This window comes from Macrobrachium nipponense, chromosome 29, assembly GCF_015104395.2.
Source record: "Macrobrachium nipponense isolate FS-2020 chromosome 29, ASM1510439v2, whole genome shotgun sequence".
Classification (NCBI taxonomy): Eukaryota; Metazoa; Arthropoda; class Malacostraca; order Decapoda; family Palaemonidae; genus Macrobrachium; species Macrobrachium nipponense.
In genome coordinates, this window is record NC_061092.1 from 38,410,885 (window position 1) to 38,425,884 (window position 15,000).

The 15,000-nt window shown below is 35.5% G+C and overlaps 1 protein-coding gene across 1 annotated transcript in view; it reads left to right on the top strand.

The window, feature by feature from the left end:
• The first annotated feature begins 4,525 nt into the window (after positions 1-4,525).
• The window catches only part of LOC135206317 (cadherin-87A-like), a 41,999-nt gene continuing 31,524 nt past the window's right edge, over positions 4,526-15,000 (top strand). The window contains exons 1-7 of the mRNA XM_064237739.1: positions 4,526-4,565; positions 6,643-6,854; positions 7,179-7,229; positions 9,405-9,527; positions 12,021-12,215; positions 12,458-12,577; positions 14,195-14,309. Coding sequence (XP_064093809.1) covers positions 4,526-4,565; positions 6,643-6,854; positions 7,179-7,229; positions 9,405-9,527; positions 12,021-12,215; positions 12,458-12,577; positions 14,195-14,309 — 856 coding nt within the window. The remainder of the gene's footprint in view (positions 4,566-6,642; positions 6,855-7,178; positions 7,230-9,404; positions 9,528-12,020; positions 12,216-12,457; positions 12,578-14,194; positions 14,310-15,000) is intronic.

Consider the following 15,000-nt stretch of genomic DNA (forward strand, 5'->3'; position numbering starts at 1 on the left):
CAGAAATCTTTTACACACATGTTTTACGAAAGTTTGAAATATAACAACTACTCTAACAAACGTTACTACTCATTAATAAACGTGAAATTGAAAAAAAATTGATATAGGAAATGTATCTATAAGTTATTATGCTTTTATTTTAGTGCGCGAGTTTCGCCGCCTTATCATATTTCATTGGACTTGTGACTGGATTATTATCATGTCTAGATTCTTTCCAAGATAAGACCAAATATCTTAGGATGAAATTCAATATTACAAAATTATTTTAGCCTTGAACAGTAATGTTGAACCTACACGGGAAAAAAAAACACACCCATTTCCATGCAACGATTGAATTACATCATTTTGGTGTAGCAGTGAGACATAACGAGTAATAATTAGATCATCGTTTTATCAGTCAGTTGTCAGAACTAATCCGGCATTCTCTTCTTTTATCATATCATTGACTTCGAAGTAATGCGCGATAAGATGATAAACTCGGGGCGGGTTTCACCGCCGTATCAGTGTCACCCAAAATATGTAAATATAGCAGCAGACATTAGGAAAGACAGATAGAAAAAAAAAACTATTAACTGCAATAAAGTTACCAGAAAGCAAAAGTCGAGAGGCACTTTTGCATACTCTCACAAATACATTACACATTGTAGGGAGGGAGAGAGGGAGGGAGAGTGTCTGTGAGGTTTTCCACCAGAATGTTTTACTTGCAAAGGGAATGGTTGAAGGTTTTGTCTCTCTGGTTCAGTTAGTTTTGGGAAGTAGATTACCACCCTTGTGCCCTTCTATACCTGTGCTTCGATCAACCTGTCGACTTACACAGTATAATGTATGTATGTTTGTATGTATACAGTATGTATGTATATATATATATATATATATATACTGTATACATATACACATATATTTATATGTATATATTATAGATGGATAGATAGATAAATCACATAACCATCAATCAAGAAAGAAAAAGAATCCTTAGGAATATCAGGGACTATTGGGAAAATATCCCAAGTAATCACCAAATTATCTTTGCCTTACTTCAATCACCCAAGGAAAAAGTTTACAGAAGTCTAACTTTGATACAATTGAGCTTCTTTAAAATGAACATTGTGAGCATTTTGTAACTTAATGTCGAAATAGATTTGCAGCTGTGGAAACCACATGTAAATAAATGCTACTACCAGGCTGGTTTAAGAATCTGTTGGAGAAAAAAGAACTTGGATACGGGTTACCAAGACAAAAATTTGGGATATCGGATGACCTAAAATTCCTTAAAAAATAGACAGGAAAAAAAAGAGATACATATAGACAATTTCCAGGGAGGAGATGGAGAATGCATAGTAGGGCGTTAGATACTGAAGATAGATAGTGAAATGAAATCGAAGAAAGTGCAAGAAGAGATAGGAGACAATGCGTGACAAAAGTGGCAGATGTTGCTGACAAACCCATGTATTTAATATTTTGGTGGCCCACAGTATTATTATTAGTGAAGTATTCATGGGTGGGAAAAATATAGAAAAACACTCGTTCAGAGAAGAAATGAATCATTGATAGCATCTGAAGAAGAGAGAGAGAGAGAGTCCTGAATGAATATCATCGGGATAATTTGATTGGAATACTAGAAGCCGAAGATCTGAATGGTGAATGGGGTCTCTGTTTTTTAATCTAAGAAATTAGAGTGCTGGAAAGAAACTGACTATGATGGAACCACTACTTGTATGATTTTATCTGAAAAGGAAATAACTCACATACTAGCTAGACTGTTTTGCGGAAAATGAAATTAGGAATAAATGCTTGATGAATGGGAACTTGGGAGTCTTACCAACGAGAACGAAAGAGGTGAACTACTTGAAGTTAACTATAGAGTATTGCACTTATGTCAGTTTGGATGAAAATATTCGCCATGCTTGTTTTCAGTAAGTTAGAAAAAGAAATTAGGAAACATTTGATGACGGTCAGGCTGGTTTTAAAAAGACAGGAATTGTAAAGGTCAGATATGTATTAAGAAATATAGTGCAACATTTCATCGAAATTGAATCCGCTACTGATGGGTTTTGTTGATCACTAGAAGGAATTTTGACAGTGTCTACAGACCAGTGTTTTGAAAAGTTAATGTTAATGGAGTCTCGGTAAGGAAATTTACAATTTACTGTAAACTGTGGCGCTCTACATTGAAATCTTTTGTCGCCTTTACTATTGACCTATCTAACGGAAAGCATAATAAAGAAAGCTTCAGGTTGTAGTAAAGACAGAAGGTTGACGGACTAGGTGATGTGTAAATCATCAAAACGCTACAAGATTTACAAAACTTGCATAGTACAATACTACCAGTTGAATGGGACTTGAGGCAATATCACCGGATGGCTAGTAGAGAAAGGACTGATGACATCGAATCTTTCAAATATAATATCAAATACCGATTTTCTTGAGTTGGAGCTCAGTGAATGACTAAAAAACACAAATCAAACGATTGAAAGTATATACGAGTTTACAAACATGAATCATTGCTTGATAATGAAACCATATCTAAAAGGATTTTGTTGATTTGAGAATATGCTTGCAAGAATTACATTAGAAGTTAGAGATGATGAGGGAAATCACAGAAGTTCCATATTTAGATGACCAGAAACATTGATAGCATGAGAAGAATTTGAATTGGAAGAAAACAATTTAATAAAAAAAATGAAAAAATAAAATCAGTAAAAGAATGACCACAGTTGGTTCTGGCAAGAGTTGAAGGGGTTGAGAAGAAAAATGAGTATAAATATGTGTATTTTGTAACCTACCCCACACCCTATTCTCTCCTTATCCTTAATGAATTATAAAAAATTAATGAAACACTGAAATGCTTTCCAAATATTAATTCCAAGATAATGTTCTTCTTGACTGATGAGATTATGTTAAAATGTATCCCAGATATTTAGTTAATCAAATTTTTTGTCGTGTATAGAAATCTTAAGATAACACTTGTAAGAAAATAAGGACTGCCATTATGGCAGATGAGTTAAAGGGTTAATATTCGATATGAGGCGTGAAAATTAGTTGATAAAAAAAAATCAAACTTAACAAATGCCGATATTTGTAGGGAAATTAAGTACCGTCACTTTTGGAAAATACAGTGTATGATAAAAAAAAAAAAAAAAAAAAAACCTTAATACCCATAGCCAAGACGTTCCAAAGATTCAACTTGAAGCAATTGTTTAATTTGCCGTATGGTTTGCAAAATAAAGGCAAATGGAGCAGGGCAGAAAAATCGCATTGCGATGAGCGTCGAACTTTGCAACGCAAAGTAGACCAAGATTATAATTTGCTAGGTTGCTCTGGATTGACAGTCGCCACATAAGTTTTTCTTTTGTACCATTTAGAGTTGTGCATTTCCTGAAAGAAAATCTTTATTGATATCTGTCAGCTATCGAGACGAGGAGTGATACGAGTTTGCCCCGAGCAGGTGAATATTCATGTTATTATGTAAAAAAAATCCATTTCATATAAGAGTATCAATGGTATATCATAACGCATCGCTAATAATGCTGATTTAGTTCAAATTACTCTCAGTCCAAAGCTGCAGTGTGATGGATGATTTTTGCCAGTAAGTTCAGGGCTTAAATTTTCATCATTGTTTGGGCCCTTTCACGAGATGATAAGGAGGTGCCAAAGTCCTTAACAAGATAATCGATGGGCATTTACCCATTTCTTCCCCCCTAAATTAAAGACGAGTGCTGAGCGACAAGTAATGCATTAATCAATTTTAGGGATCAGGGAAAAGAATTTGATGACGAATGTATTTCTTATCAGGGCTTATCTTAACAGTGAAACAATTCCCGTCTGTTCTGCCAGTGACTTGTTATCAGGAAAGTGTTATCATCTTATCTAGTATATTAACTGTCAACTGTGTTATCCGTCCTGCCAGGGGAGTTGTTCCCCAGTGCTAAAACAGTCGATTTACTTGTGTGTAAAGTATCGGTTTATTTTCAATATCTTTATTTTGTAGTTCTTGTGTGTTTCTTCTGGAGCTGTCCTTAAATGGTCACCGACACCACAGAGCTCTTCATGTGAAAAAGGCTCTTGGCATACAATGTTTCTTCAAAGATTTTTGTTGAAACGCAATTGAATGCAGCTGCCGATTAGGAGATAAACTGATACACAGCATTTCTCCGTCGTTTGGATATTCTGCTTTCAGTGGAAACTAAAAAAGGCGTCATGGCTATAAAAAGGATCTTTGTATGGATACAATGTGGAATCCTCCTCGTCCTGTATCCGTCATTTTCTGTGGCTCAGACAGGTAATGGTTCGCCTTGGAGTAAAAAAAAAAAATGTTTGCACTTTTGTCTCAAAGTTTTCTCCCCCCCCCCTCCCCCTCCCTTCCAGTAGAACAGATGTTAAATTTATACTTTTAAAAGTTCCCATTCATAATATACTATACATAAAGATGCAAATATAGAGATGCTTCGTGGAGCCCACGCACTCGTGTGTTGATGAAGTGGTTATTTTTATGATATTTTTTTTTTTATGTGGAGGAGAGATCTGAATGACGCAGGATTGGTGTAAATTTGATATTGCTTGTGAGGGTGAGTGTCGAGGAAGTACTGAGGTAAGTTAAGAGACTGAAGAATTGAAAGACACCAGAAGTTAATAATAGGTAATAATTATAGAGGCAAAACGTTATTTAGTATGCGAGGGAAAGTGGGTGGTAGGATTGGGAAAATAAGACAGATGGCAGCACATATTATTAGGTGAGAACAGGTTGTGGCTCAAGATTGTGTGATAAAGCAGATTCACGAGAAGTGTATAAATACATTGTAAAAAAATAACCTCTTTGGATGTATTCATGGGCTTAGAAAAACCTAATAATAGAATAAGTCAAAATGGAGCTTGTAGCTGGTGTGCGTATGTTATTAAAGGTAGCTTGTTGAGAATCATTAAAAGTTTTTGTTATGTAAGCAGAGTTTATTGAAACAAGTATGCGGCCGAAGAACTAGTTTGGTGTAAAAGTATGTCTGAGACCAGGGTGTGTCATATCTCCATGGAATTGTTACGCATCAGTGGATTTAGTGATGGATTACGTCACAGATAAAAAAAAAAAAAAGACAAAAAGAAAAGGTTTTGTAATCAGAAAATGAGTTGTGAATATCATTCGGAATGATTGATATTTGTCAGTTATAAATTCTGATTGGGCCTTGGAAAGAGATATGCAGAAACTGGCAAAAGGCTTTTGAAACTGTTTCATAAGAAGAGAAAAATCAAATTAAATGTTTGCAAGAGCAAATTTATCCGGGTTAAAGGAAGCCAGGAAGATGACGTAATGAACGTTAGTATGAATGGTTGAAAAATGGAAGTGGTTGATTTTATTTGCGATTTTGAACCAATATAACGAGTGATTGAAGAATAGGGGAGTTACAGAATAGGTGAAGCAAAGAAGGCAGCGAAGTGCTTGCAAAAGATTTCCAAGAGAGTATGATAACCAAGGTTGGAATCTATGAAGGAATTGCTAAGCTAACTCTTCTTTTAATTAAAAGTGATTTGTGAATGACTTGGAAATGAGAAATAAATAGAAAGGATTTAAGCAGACGAGTTTAACTATTTCCATGGTGCAAGTGGAAGTATAATAGTAAGAAGGTAACATATAATGATATGCTCTAAAAATCACAGTAGATGCACGTGATTTCATTATATAAGCGAATACCACAGGAAAATAATGGGCAGAAATTCGTAGCCGATGTCTTATTAAGGACAAAACCGCTCAGCTACGAATTTCACCCTATTATTTTTGCTGTGGTACTATTCACTTATATAATGATATTTGTATAAGTGATTTTCAAGGTCCGGCGATTTCTGCAGTATTTCGTGTTGAGGAAGTACAGATTGTCATTTGTAAAGTTAATAAACAATCGTTTGTACATACATACATACATACATACATACATACATACATACTTATAAAGTCGTTCCGTATCGTGCATACACAAATATGTACACATTACCTTCATGAATAGTAAAGACATGGTTACTGAAATAAGCCTGTGCTCTTAAACTAATGCTTATTCATCTCTAAAATATGATCATAAAATAATAGAACTATGTAAGTAATAATTCCAGTTTACAGATTTTCTCCAATGAAATTATTAGCCACGATTTTGTCGAAACCAAAAATTGTGTGGCATTGATTAGAGTCATTACGATGAAAGTGATAAGACGTAACTCGGATAAATAATAACTTTTTTTTTATAGGAGTCATGTTGATTATCACGGTGATTATTTTATACTCTACTCGTCGGTTAGAAGTCATCACATAAAGGCTATTAGGGCCTAATTTTGCTGTAACAAGGTTATTTTTTTTTTAAGAATACAGTGTTGAATCTCATATATTTTTTTATTTACTAAGTGTTACAGTTCATCGAATGAGGTGGTCGTTAATTAAAAAATAATATAATGTGAATTTACACAAAAAAACAACAGAATAAAGATGAAATAGCTAAAGATTTAAGTACGAAGAAAGGACATATTTTCTCTTGAATTGTTCATGTAATAGTTGTCCTACATATTTCCGTTCATCTTGCGTTGTGATCGTTCATTATTGATTTCATTTTTTTTCCAGCCTGCACTAGTCACTTTACTTGCACTCCACAAGCTTATGGCACGGGTAAGTTTATAGACCTGAAGGGTATAGTGGTTGCCGAGGATGCAAGCATTGGGGATCAGATGTTTGTCTGTCAGTGGATGACCCAGCTGGAACGGCAGCTCCGCCATCGGGAGAGCTTTTTGATAAGTATTTCGCAGTTGAATCGACTGAGACATCGAAGTGGACTTGTACAGTGAAGTCCCCTTTAACTGGGGTACCTGATTATCCTGACGTGAATGTAAGCTATTGTCCAATCATTTGCAGAGATACTCTCTTTGCATTCAATTGGCTTTGTCTTTTCCATTGGTGTGATTTGTCGATTATATATTCTCTTTTACTAGTATTTTTATCTCTGTTTTATGAGGGAAGTAGAAATACATTTCACAGTCTCCCTGTAAACCTCTTGCGTTCAGCCTTCCCCACAATATATAAATGTTGTTTTGTAAAACCATTATTTTAGTAGCGTAAGTTACGATCAGTTAGGACCTTTGAAACTGATGAAGTGGATGCTGAGCCAGTGTGTATAATTTCTGCTCATAACGACTCGCCTCCTATTTTTCAGAGTACTATTAAGGCAAATACAATCTTCACTGGATTTTCTGATTTCGATTCGGTGAGTAGTTTTCAATGTTTCATTCTTGTTGTGCCAATCCTTGTCCCTCTCTCTCCTCTCTACTTTGCAGTAGCTTGGAATTAACTGGAAGCTTTCATTTACTTCAAATGCCAACGTTTATATGTCCTAGCAATTATGGATTATTGGTGGTGTCAGACCGGAATATTAATTTGTCAAAGTTTTAAATCTTTCCAGTTTTAAAACATCTTTATGTCTGCTTCCTGATACAATTGATTGTTTCTGTTCTTGTAAGCATTGAGTTATATACATGATGGTTAATGAACCATGGTGAGTCTTCCAGCGGTAGAGGAGGCCTGGAAATAGTAACCTTATCCCGGAAAGATTGACTGTGAACGATAAGGCTAGAACCTCTGGAGTCACCTGCTCTCAGAGGAGAAGGTGCTTAGGGGAAACACGTGTGTATATGTTACCGAGGTTCTGACCTAGGCACAGATTCTCAAGGGGAAAAACAAACTAAAACTAATACAAAGTCTCCAAATCTACAATTCCTATCTCTCTCTCTCTCTCTCTCTCTCTCTCTCTCTCTCTCTCTCTCTCTCTCTCTAAAACGTAAGTAGGAAGTATAGGAAACCCATGTCTACCTAACTAAAGTTTATTAAACAAACCAACAAGGAAATGAATATGATTCAATTGTAAGGAATGAGATAATCATAAGACATCAGATCATTAATTGAGTCATTTCCCCCGTCACTAAGATTATTATGCCTCTAAATCCATTAAGCAAACTCATAAAACATAAGTCCAAAAACTCAAACAAAAGTCTGACATGTCAATGTTCCCTGTATACTTGTGATCTCTCACTGATACATCTAGAGACACAAAGAGAGAAAAAAAGACATTTTTAGAAATGCACAGGGGATGATAACTGGGATTTCCCCCCATTAGTCACAAATAAAATATAAAAGAATAAAACAGCAGAGAAATGTAAGAATAAAAATTGCTGCAAAATACACAGGCCCAATTCATGCATATGTGGCAAATAATAATAAAATATCACAGTAAACATATATGTTGTGACGAATATGACAGTTCAAATGGGCTCTGTAAATAGTGTTTGTTTCGTGGGTCACCTTACTGGCAATCGGCAGGAGTCCGAGACCTGGACTTCCTCTTTTCCCAGGGCGCTATAAAAGAATAATCATAATTGTTTCAGAAATCAAAATCTATCTTTTACTCGTTCCGCCCATCAAACCAACTTACGTACATACTTCCCACACAGAGCACATTGTATTTCTGGTGATAGAAATTCACTCTCGACGTGGTTCGGAAGTCACGTAAAGCCGTTGGTCCCGTTGCTGAATAACCACTGATTCCATGCAACGTAAAAACACCATACAAACAAACAAAAACAAACCACACAGAGCACGCCCATAACCAACTTCCGTTTCGAGAAGCTTCTGTGACATTTTTCAGGATCAGCTCAGAAGTTAAATCAACAAGATGTTATTAGCTTGTGCATTTCTTTGTCTCCATGCGAGCCTGCTCTAAGAGCTGATTGCGTAAGCACTGACAAGTGTCTTAGTAAGCCCTGACACCTTCGATCTCCTTCGGCTCACAAAATCCCCGATGTAGGAATAATGATTCTACTTATTTCAAAAGGGAAGCATATACTATATATGCAGCCTTATTTAATTTGGTGGCATTTTCATCACTACTTGTTCCTTTTAATTTAGTTTGTGTCGATGAAAATTGTCTTGTCTGCACGGAAAGTTACTAGGATTTGTCAGTATTTTAGGGTTTCAGTCTGCTTTATTTTTTTTTCTTCGTATGCATTAGCTGAAAATATCTGTCTGGATCATAAACAGGGTGGAATCTGCAGACCATCTTTTGTGGTCTGATGGCTGACACAGACAATTGTAAAGAGCTGGCAAAAAAGAAAAAAAAATGTTGCATGTTATAGGGTGAAGTATAGAGAAGTGAGAGGAATTACAGAAGGTGAAACAAATTGAAAGCAAAGAAAATCTAATACATGAAGGTTTGATCGGATAGTTAAGAGATGGAAATCGCATAGAAATCGGTAAGGGATATCTTTGGTCGAAATGGAAGGAAATTGGATAGTGTATAAAGTTATAAATTTAGCGGATTATTATTATTATTATTATTATTATTATTATTATTATTATTATTATTATTATTATTATTATTATTTTGCAGTGCACTTTTGAAGTTACGATAGCGGTGACCGACGTAAATTCTCAAACGCCTGAATTCAATCAAGTCTCTTATTCCGTGGATATATCTGAAGACACCCAAGTTGATGCTCTTGTTGCAACTGACGTAAGTATCATTCATTTCTATCAGCGTAACTACTATGGATTTCACAGACAGTGCAAGCACGTTTTTTGGCAATAACTCTGTAATGAACACTTGTATCAGTACAAAATTTTGCTATAGTGTATTACACCCAATGCCGTAAATTATAAGAGTATCATGAATCACTAATTGGTAAGAATAAAGAAACTTGTCCCTGTACCGAGAGGCAAAAACTCCATTAGGCAGAAATGGATACGAGCACAACAGTAAAGAGTTCCGCCTACCCTCTCCACCCACCAAGACCGCCTTCCCCTACGTCTTCCTTCCCTCACCTTCCTTCCCTTCTCTCTCTCTGAAAGTTGCTTCAGTTTCATCTTTTGAATTTTTTTTCTATCCATTTATATATCTAATAATATACATCGCTGTATATATCTAACGATCCAGTCTGTTGTTACCTGCCAGTTGACTAATTTATTTATGCATGCATTGATCCGCTCATCTCTCTCTCTCTCTCTCTCTCTCTCTCTCTCAAAGTTACTGTAGTTTAAACATATTTTGACCGATTTTTTCTATCTATCTATCTAATAATAGTTTACATTGATGTATTTATCTAACGATTCACTTGGTTGTTACCTGCCAGTTGACTGATTTATTTATGCAGTAATCCGTTCATCTCTCTCTCTCTCTCTCTCTCTCTCTCTCTCTCTCTCTCTCTCTCTCTGTGTGTGTGTGTGTGTGTGGTAGTGGTACCTACTGTAAATGGTTATTAGAGTGAGAGATATCTGAATGTATGGTGGAGTAGTAAAACGATAGATACTATGATTGATGTTAAAGTGACTGTTATACTTGTTTGGTTACCTTCTTCGCAATCCACATTTGGACTCAGGGTATCAGGAATATAGTACTTTTATTACGAAGGTGAAGAAGAGATGGCCACCACGGAACTTGACTCTCGGCATGGCTGCAAAAATTCGTTCGTCACGCAACTTTTCACTTTTTTAGCCATGAGAAAGCCGCTAATTGCCTCCAGATTGGTTTGAATAGGTAACTGGTTATAGTTACTCTGTTACAAATAAAGATTGAGTCTTTCTACCGGACATTCATTAGAGTTAAAGCCTTGATTTACCGATGCACATATTTTTAAGTCATGAACGTTTATTGTGTATAGATATATATATATATGTATGTATATATATATATATATATATATATATATATATATATATATATATATATATATGATTGAGTCTTTCTACCGGACATTCATTAGAGTCAAAGCCTTGATTTACCAATGCACATATTTTTAAGTCATGAACGTTTATTGTGTATAGATATATATATATGTATGTGTGTATATATATATATATATATATATATATATATATATATATATATATACAAAAAAGTGGAAAGTTGCGTGACAAACGCATTTCTGCAACCACGCCGACAGTTATGTTCAGCTTCTTAATACAAGTATATGGCTGATGCCCTCATTCCAAATGAGGATTGAGAAGAAAGTAACCAAACACAAATATAACAGTCGCTTTACCTTCAATCATAGTGTCTCTCGTTCTACTACTCCACCATACATTCAGATATCTCTCACTCTAATAACCATTTACAGTAGGCTACCACTGTTCACACGCACACACGCACACACACACACACACACACACACACACACACAGAGAGAGAGAGAGAGAGAGAGAGAGAGAGATGAGCTGATCAATGCATAGATAAATCAGTCAACTGGCAAGTAACAACCGAGTGGATCATTAGAAATATACAACAATGTAAATTATTAGAGAGATAGATAATAGAAAAAAATCATACGAAATAAGTTTAAACTGAATCAATTTTCAGAGAGAGAGAGAGAGAGGGGGGGAGGGGGAAGGCAGGTGAAGGAAGAAAGGCGAGGGAGGGAAGAAGGAGTGGAGAGGGGGTGGGGGGGGGAGAGGGTAGGCGGAGCTTTTTTATACTGTTGTGTTCGTATCCATTTCTGGCTAATCGAGTTGTTGCCTCTTTGTACAGGGGCAAATGCCTTTATTCTTTACAAGTAGTGATTCATGATACCCTTCTAAATTACGGCACTGGGTGTAATACACTACAGCAAAATCTCGTACTGATACGAGTGTTCGTTACAGAGTTATTGCCAATAAACGTGCTTGCACTGTGTGAAACCCATAGTAGTGTAAGCGTTGTTCATTAATATATTTCATTTTAGGTAAGTACTTAAAAGGACTTCCACGTCTGACGAATATCTCTGGCTTATTTATATAATCATCACACATTTCATAAAATTATTACAATTAATATAAGCTGTTGTCAAGTTACTGAGTAGAATTACTGTAATTATGATGTTTTTTCTTATCTGAATGACAAATTGCTGTTAAACGATATGGAAGTTGTTCAGAACTCTTGACGATCATAAGGTATGTCGTTCACTTTAAACTTTGAAAATGTTTAAAAGTGCCTTACTCTTCATTTTTGTTTTATTTCATTTTTTATTTTTTTCAGATTACGATTCGAGACCAGGACAAAGATGAGCCGAATAATGTTGTCGTTTTGTCTGTCGACGACAACTGCCCAGTATCACCGGATCCTTCCGAGTACAAAGATTTTGGCGGGAATTTCAAAGACGCCAATTTCAAACTTCGTACTCGTGTGGACTATGAAGAGACAAAGTCTTATGATTGCATCCTCACTCTGAAGGTAATGGAATCTCCTGATCACAATCATCTGATAGGTTAAAGAGATCATCAGGTAGCTTTGCCACGCAAGAAAAATTAAACCAACTTGTAAGATTCACCCCCCACCCCCCACACTCACCCCCCCCCCAAAAAAAAAAAAAAAAAAAATTAGGACTTAATCAAGAGTTGAAGGCCTTCCTCAATATGTGACACATGTTATGGAGATTTTTGTGCCCTGGGTGAACTTTTCATTTTTCTTTGTAGGATAAAGGTATATCAGAACTTTTTACTACGGCTGACCTAAAGGTTATGGTAAAAGACATTCCTGATCAAGATCCTGTATTTGATGAAAATTTCTACACTGCTGAGGTTACTGATCCAGTGGTAAGTGTCGTTATTTTTGCCGTATTATTATTATTATTATTATCAATAATGTAAGGTTCAGACTTACGGTTAATGCACAAGCTAGGAAGGCCAGTAACTTCATGGCAAGCTTCCAATAATGTATCAGTCACTATTTTTTGAAAACCTACAGCAACATTGCTTTAGAAATTCGAGGTTTCCTTCGCATCCATTTGATGTTCCAGCCACAAGAAATGAAATTGTTGTCTATCACGTTACGGACGGAAAATTCACTCATTAAGGATAATGGTTACTTTCCAGTGAGTTGAGACTAAAATGAATTTATTCCAGCTGTCGTATGCCCTGTTCTTCTAGTTATGCCTCAAGGAAAATTCCTTCGTCATTAAGGTTGCCAAAATCTAGGGACTAAACATTGATCGTGAAGTTGCGGAGAATGCTGAAAAAAGAATAGCAAAGATAATAAGTTTTTAAGAGTGTTTTAAAATTGTTATATGGAGAAATGAAAGCGTGTGAGAATATGTAGATATGACAGCGACTTATGCAAGAAGCCTTAAAAAGAATAGTAGATGTAGATGTAAAGTTGTGGGATAAGAAAATGGGTCGGGAATGGAGATTCTAATCGCTAATGTTTGCTGATAAAACGATAGCGATTGGGGAGAGGGGAGAGAAGGTACAGAACCAAGCAAAAAATTAGAAACTGTTTGTAAGGAGGTAATGGTAAGTGGACCCTATGAAAGGTGGAACAAGACGTCCACATGAGTGGTGGAAGAATGGTAACAATTAATTGGTATTGGTATTTATAAGTGAATATAACGATTAATGGAAGGATCAGAAAAGAAAAGCAATAAATAGTTGAAGTGGACGAATGAAAAAGGTTGAAACTGTTAGGCTGAATTTTTTTGCTAGTAGTGTATGTATTTCAGGAGAACGAAAGGGTTTATAAACATCCAAATAGGTAGAAGTAAGTAAAGGTAACAGTCTTAGCATAAGTGAAGATTTTAATCTGAGCATTTTGAGATGATATCGTCTCGTGGAGAAAACAGAGGACTATAGAATATGAAACTGCGCAGTCAAATTTCAGAAAGGAGGGGAAGGAGAAGACTTGGAAGGTGCTAAAAAGATGGCATGAAGATGAATACAAAAAAAAAAATTGCTAAAAGGGAGCTTAAGAGTGCATGTAAGATAAAGGTGAGTAAAAAGTGTATGTGTAATAGGCTTGATGTTCTGCAGATGTGATTTTTTTATGTAGGTACATAAAGCTGATTATATAGTGTAGCTTTTGTGCACAGCAGCTCATCCACAAATCAGTAGTTAGGGTATGAATATGGTGGTAAATTCTGTCTTGTGTGTGTACTCTCTTTTTGGACTAAGAGGAAAAGAAAGGTACGGCCATAAACCTTCTGTAGAAAATTTCCAAACAGCTTTTTACTTCCTTGAACTCCACAAAAGATTCAGCAGAAACACGTCTGACCCCCTTACCCAAAGCGCAATCCACCTTATCTTCATGAACCCTGTACTTCCTGGATATTAAGGCGTCTCTTTTCAGAAGTTGGAAGACGTTCAAAGATCTGATTTTCCTTAAGAGATGTGACTTATGAGAAATTTTATATATGTATATAAAATAATCTATTTTGCCAGCCAGAGGAAGGAGGGACAATACTGGAAACTCAGCCGAAACCCATACATGCTGTAGATGGAGATACGGGTGATCCATCTCTTATAACTTATTCAATGGAAGTTCTAGACCCAGCAGGTAAGTATGCGTTGTTTTTTTTATGTCGATTCCGATTTCATTTGATATTTATCACGTTTACACGACAGATTGATATTTTTATTTACTTACGCAATATATATAGATATAAATGGTATACAAATATACTGTCATATATTATATATGGCTATATGTACACACACACACATACACACACACACACACACACACATATATAATATATTATATATATATATATATATATATATATATATATATATATTTATATATGAGCAATAAGTCACCAATATTGCATGTAAAGAATATGTACGTAGATAGCCACATGAATGATGAAAAATTAAAACAACATTTATGTAGAATTTTGAAGCTGTTCAACATAGATATTGTTTTCAGTTAGACTAATGTTAAGCGTTTAGTAATACAAAATTCTCCTAAAGATGTTTCTGGTAGCATATATGAAATTCCTTGTAAAAAGTGTGTTAAAATGTATTACGGACAAACTGGAAAATCACTTTCACATCGAATCAAACAGGACCAGTATTCAGTGATAACTGGTCAAATATCGAATGCATTTTTCGTACAAATGAGAGATTTAGATCATCCTATTAACTGGAGTCAGGCAAGATCCTTAATGCCATGTAGCGACACAGTTAAAAGGAATATCATTGAATCTTGTTTCATCAAATCGAATAATGGAAATGTTTTAAATGTA